This window comes from Cetorhinus maximus, chromosome 20 (assembly GCF_964194155.1).
Source record: "Cetorhinus maximus chromosome 20, sCetMax3.hap1.1, whole genome shotgun sequence".
NCBI lineage: Eukaryota > Metazoa > Chordata > Chondrichthyes > Lamniformes > Cetorhinidae > Cetorhinus > Cetorhinus maximus.
The window spans coordinates 8,777,410-8,797,792 of record NC_135898.1 but is presented as its reverse complement, the minus strand read 5'-3'; the positions used below and the strand labels follow the sequence as shown (position 1 = coordinate 8,797,792).

Genomic DNA, 20,383 nt, shown 5'->3' with positions numbered 1-20,383 from the left:
ATTTTTGTGTTTTTGATAGCATTGTGAGCAATATGAGATTATGAGTCAAGTGTGACAATTAACTGTTGAAATGCCAGCTATGAGTTAAGTATTCTTCCCCCCCACCTTTAAAGAGTATTGGTACATGTTTTATGAATCAAATTCTATTTCAGTTTTAATTATGTACAGTGCCATAAACGGCAAACAAACTTATTCTGTCTTGCCTAAAGATACACTTGCAGATCTTGTGTCAGTGACAGCAAGTAAACCTTGTGTCAACAAGTGTTCTTGTTCTGGACACACCGACCATCATGCATAGAGCTGTTGATGGAGCAGACCCACATTTTCTGGGTGTGTTCCCAGCTGCCTTCAGATAAACAACCTTCTATTATGACATGTGAAAAGCAGTGAGTTGGTTTCATGTCTGTCATGGCCCAAAATAATGTCATGAGACAGAAAGGCTGACTCACAGGATTGATTCAGTGCCACCTCTAAAGCTGGCTTCAACCATTCTAATGTTTTTAGACGCTCTTTTCTACCCCTGTCCTCTCAGAGCCGCTGCATCTGCTTCTTGGGCAGGATAGGTGGGGTGTTGCAGGCAGAAGGAATGAATTCTAAGAAGGAAGAAAATCTTGCGTTCTTCTTTCCTTCACATTCCTGAAGGCCTATTGCAAGCTAAGATCAGAGCTACTGCTGTCCTCTTTTATTTGTTTGAACAAATCCCCTGGTACTGTAAAAGCATGTAGTTATTCACACTAAAGCACAGAAGAAAATGTCATATCTGGTGCGCAGGAGGTTATTCCGGCCCTTGGTGTCCATTTTCCGAAACTGTTGTCAACAGAAATCAAGAAATGGAGACAAAGGGGAACAGCACACACAGGTTGGTTTATTTTTGCTCTGCCAGAACTGTGATGGAGTAGAAAAGCATCCTAATAGAACGGAAGGACCAGACCCTGCAGCCAATTATGATCTCATAGGTGTGGAAGCACGAAAATATCTCCAGACTTGTTGAGCAGCAGTTTTGGTATCAACAGTAATTCTCAACATGCATTCCGTAATACTTCTTTTTGGCTGATACATTCAGAGCTCTGACAATAAAAAGAAAAATGCGCTCAACACTTCAGTTTTGTCAATACCATTTTATAGGCTTCAGCTTTCTGTTCTGAAGTGCTGTAATTTATTACTATATATAGTCATGCATGAAAGGAAACATGCATAAATGTAGTATGAAACCATTTGTTTCCACGCCCTGCCTTGCCAACCAAAAGGTTTGATCTATTTGTATAAAAATGAGTCAGTTCAGCCATGGCTTTTTATCCTGCGCTTGCTGCCCCTCCTAGACATGATCTGAAAGCGCAATGCCAGGTTCCACACGTACGCTAATGAGACCCAACTCTATCTCTCTAGCGCTTCTCTCAATCCTTCCACTCCCTTGATTAATTACAATGCTTGCCCAATACCCAGGATGAACTTAGCTTTTCTCCAACTAAAGATTGGGACAACTGAAACAGAAACTCTGTTCCCAAGCCACTGACTGTATTCCTCTTTCTGGCTGCTGTCTGGGGTTGGACAAGTGTCGTAGTTAATCCTAGATGAGCTTCTGATCACATATTCATTCTGTCACTCAGTCCACCTACTTCCACCTATGTAAATGCCAACTCCATCCTTGCCTCAATTCATCTGCTGCTGACGTCCTAGACTGGACTATTGCAATGTTGGCTGACCTGGCTGACTTGCGATTCTACCTTCCATCCTATATAAACTTGAGCTTGTCCAAAACTCTGTTGCCTGATTCCTAACTCACAGCAAGCCCTCTTCACCATTTACCCCTTGCGCTTGCTGACTCACATTGGCTCCTGGTTGAGCAAACCCCAATTTTTAAAATTGTTGTTCTTAGATTTCTCTATGGCCTTTCCTCTCTTTATCTCTGCAACCTCTTCCAGCCCTGCAACCCTCCAAAAATTCTGAGCTGCTCCAATCCTGGCTTTTTGAGCGCACCCAATTTTTATTGCTTCACCATTGGCGGCTATGTCTTCAGCTGCCTAGGCCCTAAACTCTGGAATTCCCTCCGTGAACCTTTCTCTCCTCCTTTAATACGTTGGTTAAAGCCCAACTCTTAGACCAAGATTTTGGTCATCTGCCCAAATATATCCTGATTTGTCTCCAGTCAAGTTTTGTTTGGTAATACTCCTGTAAAGTTTCTTGTGTTTCACTGTATTAAAGGTGATGTATAAATGAAAGTTGTAGATGTCTTGGCTCTGCTTAATATTTGATATGCCTTGACTGTGCCAATTGCTGTCACCTCTGTACATAGTGGAAGATAGTGGAAATGGACAAGCAAATAGGGCAAAACTCAATAATAGGCAGGAGTATGGCACCATGTAATGTGTGTGTGCATGCACTCAACAGTGATCTAAAGTAATCTGTAATGACATAGACTTGTGTATGAGATGATCTCTGATGGTCAATCTCCAAGTGCTGACCAAGTTAGCTATCTCCTAACCTCTAAGAGGAGCAAATAGTGTAATTTAAAAAAATATATTCTTTCTAAGGATCTCAACATCGCTGCCTAGGCCAACATTTATTGCCCGTCCCTAATTACCCTAGCGAAGGTGGTGGTGAGCCACTGCCTTGAACCACTGCAGTCCATGTGGTGTAGGTACACCCACAGTGCTGTTAGGAAGGCAGTTCCAGGATTTTGATCCAGTGAAGGAACGGTGACCTAGTTCCAATCAGGATGGTGTGTGGCTTGGAGGGGAACTTGCAGGTGCTGGTGTCCCATGCATCTGCTGCCCTTGTCGTTCTAGGTGGTAGAGGTCGTGGGATTGGAAGGCCCTGGTGAAGGAGCTTTGGTGAGCTGCTGCATTGCACCTTGTAGATGGCACTCACTGCTGCCACTGTATTTATATGGTTGAGGGAGTGAATGATTAAGGTGGATGGGGTCCTAATCAAGCGGGCTGTTTTGTCCTGGATGGTGTCGAGCTTCTTGATTGTTGTTGGAGCTGCACTCATGCAGCCAAGTGGAGAGTATTCCATCACACTCCTGACTTGTGCCTTCTAGATAATGGACAGGCTTTGTGGAGTCACAAGGTGAGTTATTCACCACAGAATTCCCAGCCCCTGACCTGCTCTTGTAGCCACAGTATTTATGAGGCTGGTCCAGTTCAGTTTCTGATCATTGGTAACCCCCAGGTTGTTGATGCTCCAACTATGAACAGTTGATTGGAAATAGTGATCCTGGAGCCTTTCTTTAATTCAGAGATATGGTGTAGTGTTCATTTTAATCCTTATTCTTAATGCTTGCAGGAATATCATTTGATCTTTTGACTCCTGAGAACGAACCAGTCAGATGTGTTAACTTAATTGTGACTTTCCCTTCCCCTATTGCATCATAGTACCAGTAAAGAGAAACTCCCATTCCTGTAGCACTTTCTGTCTCAAATGGCTCAGAAGTTTCACATACCATGGATTATTTTAACGTACCGTCACGGTTGTTTACTGACAAGCCACAGCCGAAAACATAAGCGAGATGAATGTTCTGTAGATGTGGCTTTGGCTGAAGCGATAATGTCATGACTAGTGGGAAAATTTATCCACTCTTCATCAATTGGTGCTTCTCCGAAAGACAGCATTTCACACCATGTCAACACTGCCCTGTAGGCAATCTGCTCAGGTGCCTTTAGAATTAGATAGTCAGAGTTATTCAGATAAAAGTTGATTTTTTTTTAAAATGATAAATCAAGAACCCAAGTGATGGCACTAAAAGGAAATCACTCTCTACTTTGAAGACCGAAAACCAAGAGTTCCAGTTGCACCCACGGGAAGCAAATATTGCAAAAATCATTCCCACTTCTTTCTATTTTTCAGGTACACAACTCTGTCCTACCGAGCTCCTGAAATGGTCAACCTTTACTGTGGCAAAGCTATCACCACAAAGGCTGATATATGGGTAAGTAATCCAGTACATTATCAGTGCATTACAAATGAGAGCACTTCTTGACAGGATACACTTGCTCAAACATGTCCTGATTCTGTTTTCACTCAGAGGGCCATGAGTCTTTGGAACTCTCTTCCCGAAAAGATGGTGGAAGCAGAGTCTTTGAGGCAGAGGTGGATAAATCCTTGGTAAACAAGGGGGTGATAGGTTATCGGAGTAGGTGGGATGCAGATTTCAGGTTACGGTCGGATCAGCCATGATATTAAATGGTGGAGTAGGCTCAAGGGGCTGAATGGCCTACCCCTACTCCTTGTTTTTATGTGCTGATGATGTAAAGAGAATAATTGGAAAAGTGAGTCCAGAAAAATAACAGACTAGACAAAATTAGCAGCAATGTAAACAAGCAGACTTGCATTTATATAGCGTCTTTCACAATCTTCAGGATGTCCTAATGTCCTGGGCAACTAGTCAATTTTTTCCCAAGTGCAATCCATGTTGTAATGTAGGAAACATGGCAGACAACGAGTGCACAGGAAGGTCCCACAGACAGCAATGCAATTTATGATCACATCGCCTCGTCTAGTGGTGTTGGCTCAGTCATAAATATAGCAACCCCTCTTGCTGTTCCACGAACAATGTCACAGGATCTTTTCACCCATTTGAGAGGGCGAACATCTCGGTGAAAAGATGGCACCAGCGACAGTATGGAAAGCAGTATAAAGTTCAGGGGGAATAAAATCGAAGTTTAAAGGCAAATGGAACCACCTTTCAGTAATCTGCAGACGAAGTTCATGTGGATCTATCCGAAGAAGAATCTCTGACACAATGGCACAATTCTGCTGTGATTGTCTCAGTTGTTAAAAAGTGTGAATGATGAAGAGCATCATGTTGGAATACTGCATTCTTCTGGGGTAATATTTTATGTGTAATCAGTTTTTAATAAATATTTAGTCTTGAAAATCATTCCTGAGATTGGCTGGCTGCAAAAAGTGTCAAGCAGCATATCTGTAGTGTGGAGGTTTTCCACAGGAAGGGACTTTTCAAAAAAACACACCCATGACTATTGGCCAATGTCTTCATTTTAGAATGTTAACATTTCACAATTATTATTTGAGATGCAGCTATATGACATATGACGTGTACCATGGAAGAATCCACTCTGTTTTAATGTCAATTAAATGTAATTGGAACAATTGGCTCCCTTGCTAACATTATTGAAATAAACTCCTGGGGCAAATTGCCTTGAACCTGTCAGAACTTCTGTGTTCCACTAGTTCTGTTTATGCATTGAAGCTGAGCCAGTGCAAGCCTAATCAATTGAAACAGCATGACGCCCATTGCTAGACATTGAAGTTCATGGTAATATACCTGAGTGACGAGAGATGTGGCATCAATGTAAGGATGAAGGTACTTCACACTGATTACATAACAGATTTCAAAGCTTCATTCTAGTACAGTAATCATTTTTCTTAACTGTTTAAGCAAGTTGGCACCATGAGGGATTGTGTGGTTCCAACAGATTTTCCCTCGCATGTTAAACCAGTTTCCAAACTGCTGTACATGTTGCAAAGCATTTACGGGAGGATACATGAGCACTAAGTTTGTACGATGGGAGTTATTGGCATGATAATAAAGATTGACATGTTTTGTCTACAGCAAATCCAGATGGGTTGGGTTTAGGTTTAGAGTTTTGTATGTCAGAAAGCACTGCGCATATATCTGCATGAATAGGTTTGAATTGCTCGTAGTTTTTTTTTTGAAAAGTAAATCACCAAAGGAGGAGTTAGGCTCTTGATTTTTTCAGCCATTATAATTGCTGGCCACGGCCCCCAACCCCGCTCTGGAAAGGGGCTAGCCTTGAACCTAGCGTAGCTTAGTTACATAACGTGCAGCAGTTGCCCTCTCTCCCCTGGGGCATCAGTGCATGGACCACTGTTCAACAGAAGCACCTGCCACTTTCAACATTGCTTTGCATCTCTTATACTGCGACCAAAACAAATTGCATATTCACAAAAAACGACAAAAGAAATGTTTGGTTTGTAAAATTTTGATGTAAGACTTTGGCTTTCTCAGTCATTCAATCGAATTACCCAAGAAGACAACTGGGATTGGTTGAGTTAACTTATGGCTTTTTTTCTTTTTCATTGAATCTAGTCATGATTCTTTTGCTTCCTCTTTCAGGCTCTTGGATGTTTACTGTACAAACTCTGCTTTTTTACACTACCATTTGGAGAAAGCCAGGTTGCAATCTGTGATGGGAGCTTCACAATTCCGGACAACTCCAAGTACTCCAGCGAGATGCACTGCCTAATAAGTACACATTTAGACGTTTCAGTCTGCTTCTTCGTTTTCTGCAAAGCTCCTTTTGAGCTCTGTCGTAACAATTAAAGCGTAATATTACTAATAGAATAGGATAGGTTTCCTGTGTGTATTGCTTGATCAGAGAACTGGTCAGATACACCTTTAGAATGTACCATCATTAGAAACTAGCACACTGTTCATTTGGCAGATGTTCTGCATAAGGCTAAGTGAAAGGATGCTTATGTTGAAATCTGGAAAGGGTTGCCAGTTGCTGAAGACATTGAATTTTCAATCACTTGAGATCTTAAAAAGTGCAGAGCACTGTTACTTGTGATAAGATTACATGATCCTACCTTCCTTTCACTGCCTTTGCCAAGTTTGGCATTACATATGCCTTGTTCATGGTCTGCTCGGTGTTCTGATGTTGTGAGCTGAGTTTCAATGCTATTCCCTTCCTTTCTTTGCTGTCCACCTAAAGAAGGTAATGGCACCCTTCATTGCAGTAGAGTTACCCTAGTTTCTGTACAGCAGGTTAATGAGCCACTTCTCAAATGCAACTACTGGCCTCTTTGTTCCTATGTGTGAGCGTGTGTCTGAGTGTTTGTGTATTTTTTTTTAATCCATTCACGGGATGTGAGCGTCGTTGGCTTGGCCAGCAGTTATTGCCCACTCCTCATTGCAGTTGAGAAGGTGATGCTATGCTGCCTTCTTGAGACACTGCACACCATGTGGTGTAGGTACACCCACAGTGCTGTAAGGAGGGGAGTTCAGGATTTTGACCCAGTGACAGTGAAGGAACGATGATATGGTTCCAATCCAGGATGGTGTGTGGCTTGCAGGGGAACTTGAAGCTGGTGGTGTTCCCAGGCATCTGCTGCTCTTTTCCTTCTAGTTGGTAGAGGTCACAGGTTTGGAACGTGCTGTTGAAGGAGCCTTGGTGAGTTGCTGCAGTGCAAGTTGTAGATGGTACACACTGCCATTGTGCATTGGCAGTTGGGGGAGTGAATATTGAACATGGTGGATGGGGTACCAATCAATTGGGCTGCTTTGCCCTGGATAGTGTTGAGTTTGAGTAATGGAGCCACACTCATCCAGGCAAGTGGAGGGAATTCCATCACACTGTTCTCTTGTACCTTGTAGATGGTGGACATGGCTTGGGGAGTCAAGAGGGGTGAATTCATCATGGCAGAATTCCCAGCCTCTGACCTGCCCTCGCAGCCACAGTATTTATATGGCTGGTCAATGGTATGATGTTGATAGTGGGGGATTCAGCAACAGTAATGCAATTGAATGATAAGGGAAGATGATTAGATTCTCTCTTGTTGGACATGGTCATTGCCTGGCACTTGTGTCATGCAAATGTTACTTGCCACTTATCAGCCCAAGTCTGAATGTTTCCCAGGTCTTGTGACATATGGACATGGACTGCTTCAGTACCTCAGGAGTTGTGAATGATGCTGAACATTGTGCAATCATCAGCAAACATCCCCACTCTGACCTTATGATGGAGGGAAGGTCTTTGATGAAGCAGCTGAACAGTGTGCTCTGTGTATGTCTGAGTGTGCGCACGTGTGTTTGAGTGTGTGAGCGAGAGAGGACAGGGGAGAGAATGTGCCCGATTGGCAAAAGCTCAGTATATTGACATGAAAGGAATTGGAATTATGGAATCTATTTTAGCTACAAGCACATTATTGAAGAAATTGTGCGGGCTGTCATGCTGTACTGTCCCACATGCTGTGCCCCAGTGATTTGCATGTGAATTTGCATGCACCATTCCCTGCAGGGTGACTATTTAACTCAGCTACATTGGAGAGAAAGCTCAAAATGATGATTAGTCACTCCTGATTGCAAAATGGTGCGAATCCTGAGCCACCATCCAGTTGGTATTATTAAGGTGTGGAAAAAGGTGTTGTGAGTAAAGTTTTGGCCTGGGAATGATGCTTGGACCAGAGAGCATCGAGATTGGGATAACAGAGTGAAACAGTGGTATTACTTACGGCACTCTGAGCAGTTAAGAATGATTTCGTATTGGATTGATTGTGAAATTGGACCCTTGAACATATCTCAAAGGTATTCTGTATGATTGGGGAATAGGGCATGTGAATAAACACGCCATAAAATTGAAAATGAAAGGTGTCTCTGAAAATGCAGCAGTTTTTTAGTTGTACGGAAAAGTAAAATTGATATTTCCTTAGCATTGAAGCTGATTTTGGTGTTAATTAGTCTACTGATGGTGATTTCACTTTTCAGGATTTATGCTCGAGCCAGATCCAGACAAGAGACCTGACATTTACCAGGTGTCTCACTTTGCATTTAAACAAATCCGCAAGGAGTGTCCTGTCCAGAATGTCTGTGTAAGTCTAGAAATAATCAAAAGTCTGTGTCACATTAGAATCGCATACAAGATGTTACATTAAACTCATAGGATGATACACTGAGACTTCCAATGCACACATATGAAAGACAGGCGATGCTGTGGGAGCAATTTGTTTCCACTCGTGCCCTGTGTCGTGGAATTTTGAAACCATCGTTAGCCTCGTGTGTTTTCACATGTTGGGCTCCTGACCTTGTCCATCAAGGAGATGGTGTGAAGAGAGCAATTCTGAACAAGACGGGAGATCGGGCAGAAACAGCACACACCAAGCCCAGAAACAAATTAACCGCACGTTAGTGCTTTAACTGTGCTTTAACATTGCTTTATGATCAATCGAGTTACAGCAGTGAATGTGTTATGCCTTGTCACAGAAAAGTAGCTTCTTGATTCCCTGAATGCTTGACAAGCCCAGTGGACAGTCAGTGACGAACTTTCCCTGAAAAACGTACAAAGAATTGAATTGGTATACTGATGCACAGTCAGTGCCAGAAACATTTGTAGTTCTTTAATGGGTCCACAAAAACAAATTACTATATTGAGCACTTGCATGCACACCCTCTTGTGGAACAATTTTCTGTCGCTCAATTGCCCTGAGTCCTTATGGACCCAGTGGTCTTTGTGAGAGGGGGAAGTGTGAGTCCATGATTTTGAGCTATGGGGAAACTGTGAATGTTGCTGGATTTTGCTGTTGATGTAACAATAGCTTTGTTTTACAGAATTCTCCCATTCCAGCCAAGCTTGTTGAGCCAGTAAAAGCCAGTGAAGCTGCTGCTAAGAAGACACAGCCCAAGGCGAGGTTAGCTACTTAATACACCATCTTGTCTGTAATTGAGCAGAGAAGGCACTTGCCTGGAACTGCTTAAGTGGTTTTGGAAAAGCAGCGTCAGATTCTTGGTTTAGTTATTTACCTGGTCCTTTTTGGGGAGAGGGATCTCATGAACCCATGGACTACAAATGTAGCATTGCCAAACATTTTGGCTCACAATTGGGTTAGCCTTGTTTTTCCCCTGACTGCAGTTTGATTTACTTCTCTCCTGAAGGACTGACTCCGTGTATTAGAGACATGGCTACGCTCCAAGTGCCAGCCTCGACAATGACCTCTGGCAGCCTGCTTAATTGGATCTCCACATAATGTCCACATAGATATTTCCCAACAGGGAGAAGCAATTTATACAGAGCCTGAATACAACTCCAAGTGGTACATGTACAGTTAAATACCTTGCAATGCAGTGACAGTTGTATAGACAAATCTGCAAAGTCATGCAGATACGAGTTAGTTACGGTTAATTCCAGTATGGAATGTCATAAAAATTTATTTATTCAGCAAGTGGTGAGAATGTGGAACTTGTTAGAGGCAAATGGCAAGGGTCAACTTAGGGGAAGGCTGGATTAGAGAGAAAAGAATAGAAGGATATGCTGATTGCATGAAATTAAGTAAAGTGGGAGACAAGTCCAATTCAGAAATAATTTGCAATAACATAATCTCTTCATGACATACGTCCCATCCCTGTTGTCCCTTGACTTGTCGCCCTTTGCTGCTCAGCAAGCTGCCTGTCTGCTTGCAGTGCTCCTGTCGCTTCTGACGAGGTAGAGCCTCTCCCTTCACGTTGCTTTCTTCCTATAGTCTTCAGGGCAATACTGCAATTGCCACTCCTTTGGTGTATTTCCACTTGTATTGGGTAGGGATAAAATTGGTGATTAGATTTGAATGGCAGTTTTAAGTGATAAATGGAAATCAGCGTCAGTAAATAAGAGGCGGTGTATTTTGGTTTAAGTGTTGGCATTCAGAAGGAGGTAGCATAAGTAGACAGATCACAGAAGGGCAAACCGAATCCTTGGTTTTGTGTCCAGAGGCATTGAATTCAAAAGCAAGGAGACCCTTGTATATCTGTACTGTACTGATTTTGTAAGGTTATTAGTTCGGCTGCAGGCTGAGGATTGTTAACGGTTCTGACCCCATGGTAAAAAAGGTAGTGTTGATTCACCAGGATGTTAGCAGCAATAAGACACTATGAAGAGAGACTTGGAGCCATTTTGATAAGAACTGAAAAGGTTGAGGTGACATGTTTGCATTCTTGTAGATATCGAAGGATTGTAATGAGGCAATTGATTTGTTTCCACTAATCGCTGATATGATAACTAGAGGTACAAAATTTTGATTAAGAACTGTCCTTAACATAAAATTTATAAATCTCTGTCATGCTGTTGAAGCTGCATCTGTCTGTGAATCCTTTTTAACAGAAATTAATTGCTTGAAAAATCGGAATATTAAAGCTTACAAGGAATCAGAAGCAGAGTGGGATTAGGCCAGATTGTGAATGTCGTGAAAACAATGCAGACTTGGGCTGGTAAAAATGACCTGCAGCATTCTATGATCTCTGTTCTGCGCTATTCGTGCTGTCTGCACTTCTCCTGAACAAGATTGTGGCTCTCAAATAGAAAAATTGCGGAATAGGGGATAGACAGACAGATGCATGTAACAATGCAATGCGTTTTGGTATCTTTCCCATGTATTATGATTAAATTGCGATTAAATATTGCTCTCGTTTCTCAGGCTCACAGACCCAACTCCTCCCACTGAGACCTCGATAGCTCCTCGCCAAAGGCCCAAAGCTGGGCAGGCTCCAGCCAACCCGGGGATGCTCCCAATTCAACCTTCTCTGACACCGCGAAAGAGGCCATCTGCCCAGGCAGTCATACCGCCAGCAGGTCTGAGAGAGTGCATCGTTGTTTTAGGCACTTTGTTGTCGTACGGGAGAAGGCCATTTACTATTCACCTCTGAATTGCTTCAATAAGAATGTTTAATACAGCAAGTTTTGCCCCTCAATATATTTACCTTAAAAACAGAAAGCCGTAAGAGTGTGAGAATTTAATAGAAAGTTAACTTTTTTTGGTTCATTTTTGATGCATACAATGTTGGTGGTGTTCAACAAATTCCAACTTGATGTCCAACTGCAAAACCTGCCATGTTGTGGGACACACTTATGAATGAGGAGAAATGTAAATTTCTGGTTTGACTTGGACACCCCTGAATCTGGCTGTTAGGGAAGTAAAGAGTGCAGGATGGGCTTCCTCTATCCACCTGCTCCGCCCAATGTTTTCTGATAGATCCCTGCAGTGAGCTACACTGACTCAGCTTGTCTGTCCTGGTAAATGCAGGCTGTGGTTTAAGGAGAGTCAGCTGCCTTTCATATCAACATGCTTATATTGCAGACAACATCTATTTCAAATGACCTTGCTGGAACATCACAAGGTAAAGGCAGATGAAGAAGGCCATTTAGTTCACTGTAGTTCATCCAGGTAGTCTCGGTAGATTCCCCAATCACAAAATAATTCCAGAAGTTTTCTCCCCGACTACTCTACCTCTAAATCCATTCTCCTTGTTGGTTTTATTGTGTGAAGAACTGACTGACATAGGTAAATTTAACTTTTGCTAGTTTGAATCTCAGGAGGTCTTGTGCTCAATGGTCGCGTCCCTGCCTTTGAGCCGGAAGCTGGAGGTTCAAGTCCAGGATTTGTTGGCCAAGGAAGGTGCGTTCATAACATGACCAAACAGATAGAGTATCAACTTGAAAATCTGTCCAACATCTGCCAATGGCAGGCTCAAAGAGCAGGAGAGATTCCTGGTCAGCTATGTGATGGAAAGAAAATTGGAGCTTCTTCCATCACTATTCATAGCTCTGGGCTGCAGCATGCGTGTAAATGTTAAGTTCCAATGGTTGTTTGACAATAAAGACACAGACCAAGACTGACTCCTTCAAACAGTGTTTTATTCTGGTGCCTGAAACTCCACAGGGTCTTTGTCTCACCTGTTTTCCCTTTTTATACATACCAAATGGGTACTTAGCTTGTTAACTAATAATTACCATTTAACCTTCTTGAGAGATTAAGAGGTGTCAGCTGAAGCTCAGTTCATAGCACCCTCGCCTTTGAATCAGAGGGTTGTGGGTTCATATCCCACTCCCGGAAACCAAGAACTGTGATTGTACTCGAATGAGTTCCAATCTGTGACTGTTGATAACTCGAAAGAGCTGAGAGTAAACCGTTTCCTTTCCCAACAGGACAAGAGTATGTTGTGATAGCAATTCTGACTCCTGGGGTGGGGGTGGGGGTGGGATGGGGTGCGGTGCGGCGCGGCGGTTGGCTCAGTTGGTTAAACAGCTGGTGTGGATCAGATTGAAGCAAACAGCATGGGATTCATTTCCTGTTCTAGCTGAAATGGATTTGGGACCTGCCTCCTTGCCCTACCCATGGTAGAGGTTGTGGCGTTGCAGGTTCGACCTGCCTTTGGACAGAGAACTGGAGAAGAAGTTTGAATCTCTGCTCCTTTGGTCATTGTCTTGAAATAATTTTCCAGATCTACCTTCCCCATACCATCTTGTGTACCTTTCATAAGATCATTGCAAGCGCCTTCTTTCAAGATTGAAAAGAAAATTCAGATCCCCATTCTCTCCTATCACAAAAGTTGTCTGATACTAACAGTCAACCTTGTAGCTCCTGTCTGCATGATCTATTTTGCCTGACTGTTTCTCTTGTGCCTCAGTGCCTAGAACTGGACACAGCAAAGGTACAGTCTGATCAGAACATGATGCAGTTTGATTGTGACTTCCTCTGACTTGTACTGCGCTGCTTTGGCAATGTGATTCACTGTTCTCCTTCCTCATGGATTGTGGCTCTGCAGCAGGTGGACAAGTTGAGTGTCGGGTTTGCCAGGACTCCTGGATTTATTTCAACATTTCCCTTAGCTACTTCAGCAAGATACACGGAGTGAAAAATATCACCTGCTTTTGTTTTGCTTTCCATATTTTCTGCAACCCACTTTCCAATCCCCGAGCCACCTCAGAATTATTTCTTTCCAGCTGGTACCGCCTGCAAATTTAGACAACCTGTGTGTTTCTTGAATCACATCGCTGAATTAAGTTAGAAATCAGGTCCCACTTCTAATCCATCAGCTCTTTTTCTCCAGACCAGCACACTGTCACGCACTCTTTTCTAATTCCTTATTCACTCCCAAATTTCACTTGGAAACCACGCAAGCTTGAGTTTAATAGTGTCCTTCTCTGCAGAGCCATGTCAGATGTGTTGTTGGGTGTCAAGGTGCACCATGTTTTGGGTCTACCAGTTGGAATATTCAGTCCGCAAAAAAGCACCCCCGCTTCTCTTGAAGTAGCGCCATGGGATTTCTTATTTGAAAGGCTGCACCTCGGATGCCACACCACATCCTCAGTACTGGCACTGGGATTGTCAGTCTGGATTTTGTGTTGAAGCCCCTGGAGTGGGGTTCAAACCCTCAACCTTCTGAATCAGAGTGAAGTGTTGTCCACTGAGCCACCATTACTTCAATCTCATTTTTACAATTCTACTTGGGCAACTCTGCATGTTGCTTCTGAATGTTGCTTTGTTCCAATCCTCTGACTTCATCTCTGCAAGCAATTATTTGGAGGTAGTAATCATTCAATATATTAACTATCTGTGCCATCCTATACGACCAAAGATCCTCTTGCATTCTCCTATCTCCTCCTCCTTTTTCGATTTCCCTGCCCCATCCCTCCTCTTGGTGTGCTTTATCTCTCCTTGGCCTTGCCACATCCTACATCTAACCACCTCCAGCCCACAGCCTTGAAGGTTATCTGTACCCTTCCAGTTCTGTGCTCTTGAACATCCCTCATTTTGTTAGCTCCATCATTGTAGCTAGCCCTGTGGAAGGAATTAACTCGGTTGTGTTTTGACATTGTTCTTGGCACCAGATTACTGAATTCTCAGTACTTGGCTCTTGTGTCATTGTTCTGTTTCAGAAAAAGAGAGGAAGAATCCAATTGTGATAACACGGCAACTATGTCTCACAATGTCAAAAGTTGTTGAAACCTGAATACATGGAAGTCCATTGTAATAATGACCCAACTTTTGGCTCAAATATATGTTGCGTCATGAAGGAGCATCATTTCTGAATGTACATTCAAGATTATAATTGTCATTCATTAAATCTATCAAGTGCCCATTGCAAAAACAGAAGACTAAAGCTCTTCACATGTTAGTTTGATTTCTACGACTATTTTTGTTGCCTCCTATAAAATACGATCTGTATGACCATGTTATTCATTGAGAGTAATGAATCCAAGTTTTGGATATAGTTACTGCCTTATTAGGAGTAGAAAGATATTTAAGACCTGGAGGCATCAGCAGTTTTGATGGGGCCTTTTTCCAGTGCAATGTTTTGTAAACTAGCCCAAAAGATTGCAGAAAGTTGATTTTGTGCTGGGTTATAACTTGTGCTTGAAATCCCTCAATCATTTGCACTGGCTTGTAGGATTTAGGGGTAAGCAGAAGCGGTAGCTCATTGTATTTAACTTCCCTCTGTGGTTGAGGCATTCGCAATCGGGTATTCGATGTCCTGCCAAGGATGGGAAAGGCAAGGAATCAGACTGGCTGCAGCTGAACTTCTGGGGGAGTCCACCTATTGATATCCGGCATCTCCCAACTTGATGAGTTGACCCATTGAGCTCTTTGGGGTCAGGTAGCTCAGTTGGCTGGACGGCTGGTTTGTGATGCAGAGTGACGCCAACAGCAAGGGTTCTATTCCAGTACTGTCTGAGGACACCATGAAGGCCACGCCTTCTCAACCTCGCCCCCTCACCTTGGGCATGGTGACACTTAGGTTAAACTCACCACGGGTCGTGTATCTCTGATGAGAGAGCAGCCTAAGGCCCTCTGGGACTTTTGGCAACTTTCACTTTCTCTTGTTGGTCGACACCTTGTTAGTGCATTGAGTGATTTTGCGAGGTGCCTGGAGGCAAGTTGTTTGTTCGCCGTGTTAGCTGCTGAGAGGTGCACTGTGTGAATGAGGCAGTTGAAGAATGGATGGACGGCTGTACTTAATCAAATAGTAGTGTCTGCCAAGCAAGAAGCTATAATTCTTGGAGAAACAACATGGTTAGTTTGAAGAAATTAATTCTATCAAAGCACATGTCGAACTAACTTGGCCAGCGCTAACTTTCAATCCAGAAGTGAGTTTGTCTCTTTGAAACAACAAAGTTGAAAATCATCTATGTGCATTCAGCATTTCCCAAAGAAAACAAACTCCCATCTTACTGTCAAAGCAATTATGCCCCACTTAATATGTTATTGGCATGTGAAATTAAACTGTCAAAAACGATTTGGCTCTATTCATGTTGTCCATGTCTTGGGCGTCAGAGCTAATTGTGTTAAAGACAGTGGAATAATTGACTACTTTTTCTTATTTTGTTCCATTGATTTCCTTTTAAGCCCAACCCTTGAATTGATGGTTGATGTACATACCCTCAGATTGTTGTACATCACAGTGATATTTGATGGCTTGGCTTTTATCCTGTCTTCACTTGTTACTTGTGGGTCTAATTTATTAAAAATGAACACAGCAAAATAAGGCTTTCAGACATGTTGTACAGTTGCAACATTTCATGACATATTCAAATAAAATGTCACCCTCACTTGAGTGCTGGTCTCACCTCTCGCCCCCAAATTCACGCTCCATTACATTTTTCCTTGTCCCTGTTTTATTGAGACTAATGTTATCAATGCACCTTTAATCATTCTTCAGTCTAAGCTACAGACTTATATTTTACTGCACCTTGTTCCCCCTTTCTGCATTCTGAATGCATTACAATTAAAACCTGTCACTCTCTTTCTTACTTGCGATTCAACTTTAGAAGGACTCCAAAACATTGGGCATTCCTTCGCTCCCTCAGTCTCCCCATTCCTTTTCCAACTTTCGGAATCATAGATATAACATCAGCAATCTCTCAGTCCTCTAGCACAACACCTTTTTCTCGGGAGTTATTAAGAATGTGTAACTGCTGCTGCTGTTCCTTCCCTGGATTCTTTTTCAAAGAAATTAGGAGGATTTCACTTGCATTCCTCAAGTTTCATTGTACCCCTCTGCATTTCCTTTAGCTGCTGAGCAATCTTGGTTTGCAGGTTGCGTTCTCCATTTAATTGGTGTTCATTGAATCTCTGTCCCCACAGTAGCACATTATGCATTATTTTCATTGCTGCAAAGAAAAACCAGCAAGTCAAAACATCCTTCAGCCATCAGGAAATGGGGCATCAAGAAAGCACAGATTGTTCAGGTGTCTGTACTTTGGCTGTATTCCATGTTCAGAAACAACCCTCTGTCTAAGTGGCACGCATCCAAAAATCATAAAATCTTAGAGTACAGGAGGAATCCATTTGACCCGTCGGGCTTATGCCAGCTTTTTAATAGAGCGGTCCAATTTCACTCAACGCCTCTACCTTTTCCCCTAACCCTGCAAGTTTGCCCCATTCAAGTTCGTGCCACCGGTCTTTTGAGAGTTCGCATGGAATCTTCTTCCACCACCACTCGTGAAAAGGTTTCCTAATTTTTAACAGTATGAAGACATTTCTCCTTAAACCCCCTCTTGTCCTTTAGCCAATTATTTTAAGTCTGTGGCCTCTATTTACTGACCTACTGACCAGGGAAATGATCAAAGTATGTCAATAATTTTGAATACTTCTGTTGCTTTTAAAATGCATTTAAAATTTCACAAAGTATAATGGTATGAAAAGTAAAGTTTGATTTTCAGCTCCTGATTTTTGACTGAGTTATCTGTCTGAGATACCTTTTTGAAATAGGAATTTAGCTAAGATGAAGATTTCGGTAAAATTTGTTTAAGGGTATGCCATTTCCATAACTCAGTTTTTCCCAACCTCTTCCTGTGTTTTCCTCCAGGAGTTGTTCTGGGCACTGGTCACAACACCCAGCCCCCAGGCCTGCAACAGCCTCAGCAACAAGCAAAATCTCAGTTGCAGCAGCCACAACTGGTGCTCCAACAGAAGCAGTCCCAGGCAGCGGTGCAACAGAAGCAGGCCCAGCCACAGCCTCAACCCCAGCCGCAAGCAGCAGGACAGCCTCCACCTGTCCAGCCACAAGCACCTGTGCAACCACAGCTCTTTGTCCAGCAACCGCAGCTCCTGCCACAGCAGCAACAGATGATGGCTCAGCAGGTGAATGTTACTGATGTGGTGTTCAGAATAGACACCGGAAATTAACCTCATGTTCTTGGTAGAATGATAAACTTTGAGTGGGCAATTGTACTTTTTGTTCTCCAGTCTCTCCCTCGCTAAAATCTTATTCTTGCGTTGGGTAAAGATGGTCCAATAGGGTAGTTTTTTTCTTTGGTTCGTATTGCTTTCTGCCATCTTAATTGAAAATATCTGAAAATTGTGTTGGAAACCGACATGGCCCTAACAAATCTGCTTGTTGCAAATGAAGAGAGACTGAGCAGGCTGGGCTTATGTTCCCCAGAGTTTAGAAGAATGAGAGGTGATGTAATTGAAACATATTAAGTCCTTAAAGGGCTTCACAGGACAGATGCTGAGAAAATATTTCCCCCTGGCTGGGGATTCCAGAACACGGGATCACAGTCTCAGAATTGCAGGTCGGCTAGTGAGGAGTGAGACGACTCAGAGGTTTGGAAACTATTGGTGGAATTCTCTGCCCCAGAGGGCTGTGGATGCTCAGTCGTTGAGTACATTGAAGGATAGATTTTTGGCTATTAAGAGATGTGGGGAGAATCTAGGAAGGCAGAATTGGGGTAGAAGATCAGCCATGATCTCGTTGAATAGCTGAGCAGGCTCAAATGGCTATTTGCACCAGGTGAGGAGGGCTCAAATGACCCCCTGCTTTCCCCGCATTTGATTGTGACAGGGTTTTGAATTTACAAGTATGTACTTGCCAATTCGTTATGTGTTTAACTGTTTACGCATTGATCACAAAAAAAAACTATTGGACAAGTTTTCTTGAACATAGTCGGGACCTCATCTCCAAAACGACTGTGCAGTGGTGTTATGACCGATGCAGTTGGTAAAGGGGAGTTATTTAAAAATCCCAGAGGGAAATTTTAAGCAATTGTCATAATCAATAATTTGAAGTGTTATGTTTGAGACGCAACTCTAAACTCAGGATTCAGACCACTAGTCCTGGAGGCTTTACATTAACTAATTGAGACATTTTATTAATTTACACAGGTTAAAATATATGTACACATGGCTACAAATTTACTTCATATCATAACTTTGAACAAATTCCCAAACCAACCTCCATCAAGGCAACAACAACCCATAGACTTAACCAAAACACCAGGCAAAGCATTTTCACCGTACGAATTCAAAATGAGGTTCTTTCCACTGTGGAGCCAGCTGGAGGCTTGCAGCTGCCTTTTGATCTTACATTGCCTCTGTCTGCACATCCGAAAAATGTCTGAAGTTATACCTACCAGCCCCATTGAATGTTAATTCTCATTGTATCAACAACCTCTTTGAACTTCACCTTTTAACAATGAAACCCCTTTCATAATACCGATTGTATTAGTAATGTAAACATCTAGCTTGGTAGCTGTCAGAAAGGTGTCAAGTTTTCACCCCACTTCTTGAATGCTCTATTCAAAAAATGCAAATACACTCTACCTCTCTGTTTACATCTCAAACTAGCACATATTAAAGTACCCAGACCACCTGGCTTATATCCAATTAAGACATATCTGCAGACCAAACCTATTTTAAAAGAATTTTTTTTTCCAAAACATTATTAATAACATTAATAGCTCCATGACAGGTGGTCACTCCACCCAATACTGTCATGGACAGATATATCTGCGGCAGGCAGGTTGGTGAGGATGAGGTCAAGTATGTTTTTCCCTCATGTTAGCTCCCTCACCACCTGCCACAGACCCAGTCTAGTAGCTATGTCCTTTAGGACGCAGCCAGCAGTGGTGCTACAGAGCCACTCTTGTGATGGAGATTGAAGCCCAGAGTACATTCTGTGCCCTTACCACCATCAGTGCTTCCTCCAAGTGGTGTTCAACATGGAGGAGCACTGATACATCAGCTTAGGGAGCACGGTACGTGGTAATCAGCAGGTTTCCTTGCCCATGTTTGACCTGGTGCCTCGGAGCTTTGGAGTCGATGTTGAGGACTCCCAGGGCGACTCCCTCCCGATTGTACACCATTGTGCCGCTACCTCTGCTGGGTCTGTCCTGCCAGTGGGACTGAACACACCCAGGAATGGTGATGCTGGTGTCTGGTACATTACCTGTAAGATATGATTCCTTGAGGATGACTATGCCAGGCTGTTGCTTGACTAGTCTATGAGACAGCTCTTGTAATTTTGGCACTAGCCCTAGGAGGGCTTTGCAGGGTCGACCAGGCTGAGTTTGCCGTTTCGGTCCGGTTTCATTCTGTTTTCGTAGCTTCATAGCAGTTTGATAGGCGTTTAAGAGTTAACCACATTGCTGTGGGTCTGGAGTCACGTGTAGGTAACCACATTGCTGTGAGTCTGGAGTAGAGCAGGTAAGTGAACCAGATGGGTTCCATTAGTGATTCGACAATGGGTTCATAGGCATTATTAGACTTCTAATTCCAGATTTTTGTTGAATCCCAGCATCCCATGCGGTGACGGGATTTTAACCCAGGTCCCCCAGTGGATTACTAGTCCAGCGACAATACCACTGCGCTATCGCCTCCAGTGAATTCTGTAGCTTAAATTGACAGTGTCCTTCGTCAACCTTTCACCAGCCAAATGCTTCACATTTGGCCCTGAGACCGGGCTGGGGCAGTTGTGTGTTTTTAGATTTGATTGGTTGAAGCTGAGATTTTAGCTGAGTGTCTGACAGCCCTCATGTATAGTTGTGGCAGTTTACTCATGGTGCACAGTGAAAGTGAGCAATGATAGCCCGTGCTGAATGGTAAAATTTTCCTGTCGGCTTAAAACCATTTGAAATATCAGAAGTATATTAAA

General features: G+C 42.9%; 1 protein-coding gene across 7 annotated transcripts in view; it reads left to right on the top strand.

Annotated features, from left to right (window-relative positions):
* Nucleotides 1–20,383, top strand: part of LOC144694829 (AP2-associated protein kinase 1-like) — a 129,973-nt gene that overhangs the window by 52,813 nt on the left and 56,777 nt on the right. For all 7 annotated transcript variants that reach the window (XM_078565445.1, XM_078565443.1, XM_078565447.1 and 4 more), the window contains exons 6-11: nt 3,847–3,928; nt 6,098–6,230; nt 8,468–8,571; nt 9,308–9,387; nt 11,146–11,300; nt 17,318–17,592. In XM_078565445.1, the coding sequence (XP_078421571.1) occupies nt 3,847–3,928; nt 6,098–6,230; nt 8,468–8,571; nt 9,308–9,387; nt 11,146–11,300; nt 17,318–17,592 (829 nt within the window). The remainder of the gene's footprint in view (nt 1–3,846; nt 3,929–6,097; nt 6,231–8,467; nt 8,572–9,307; nt 9,388–11,145; nt 11,301–17,317; nt 17,593–20,383) is intronic.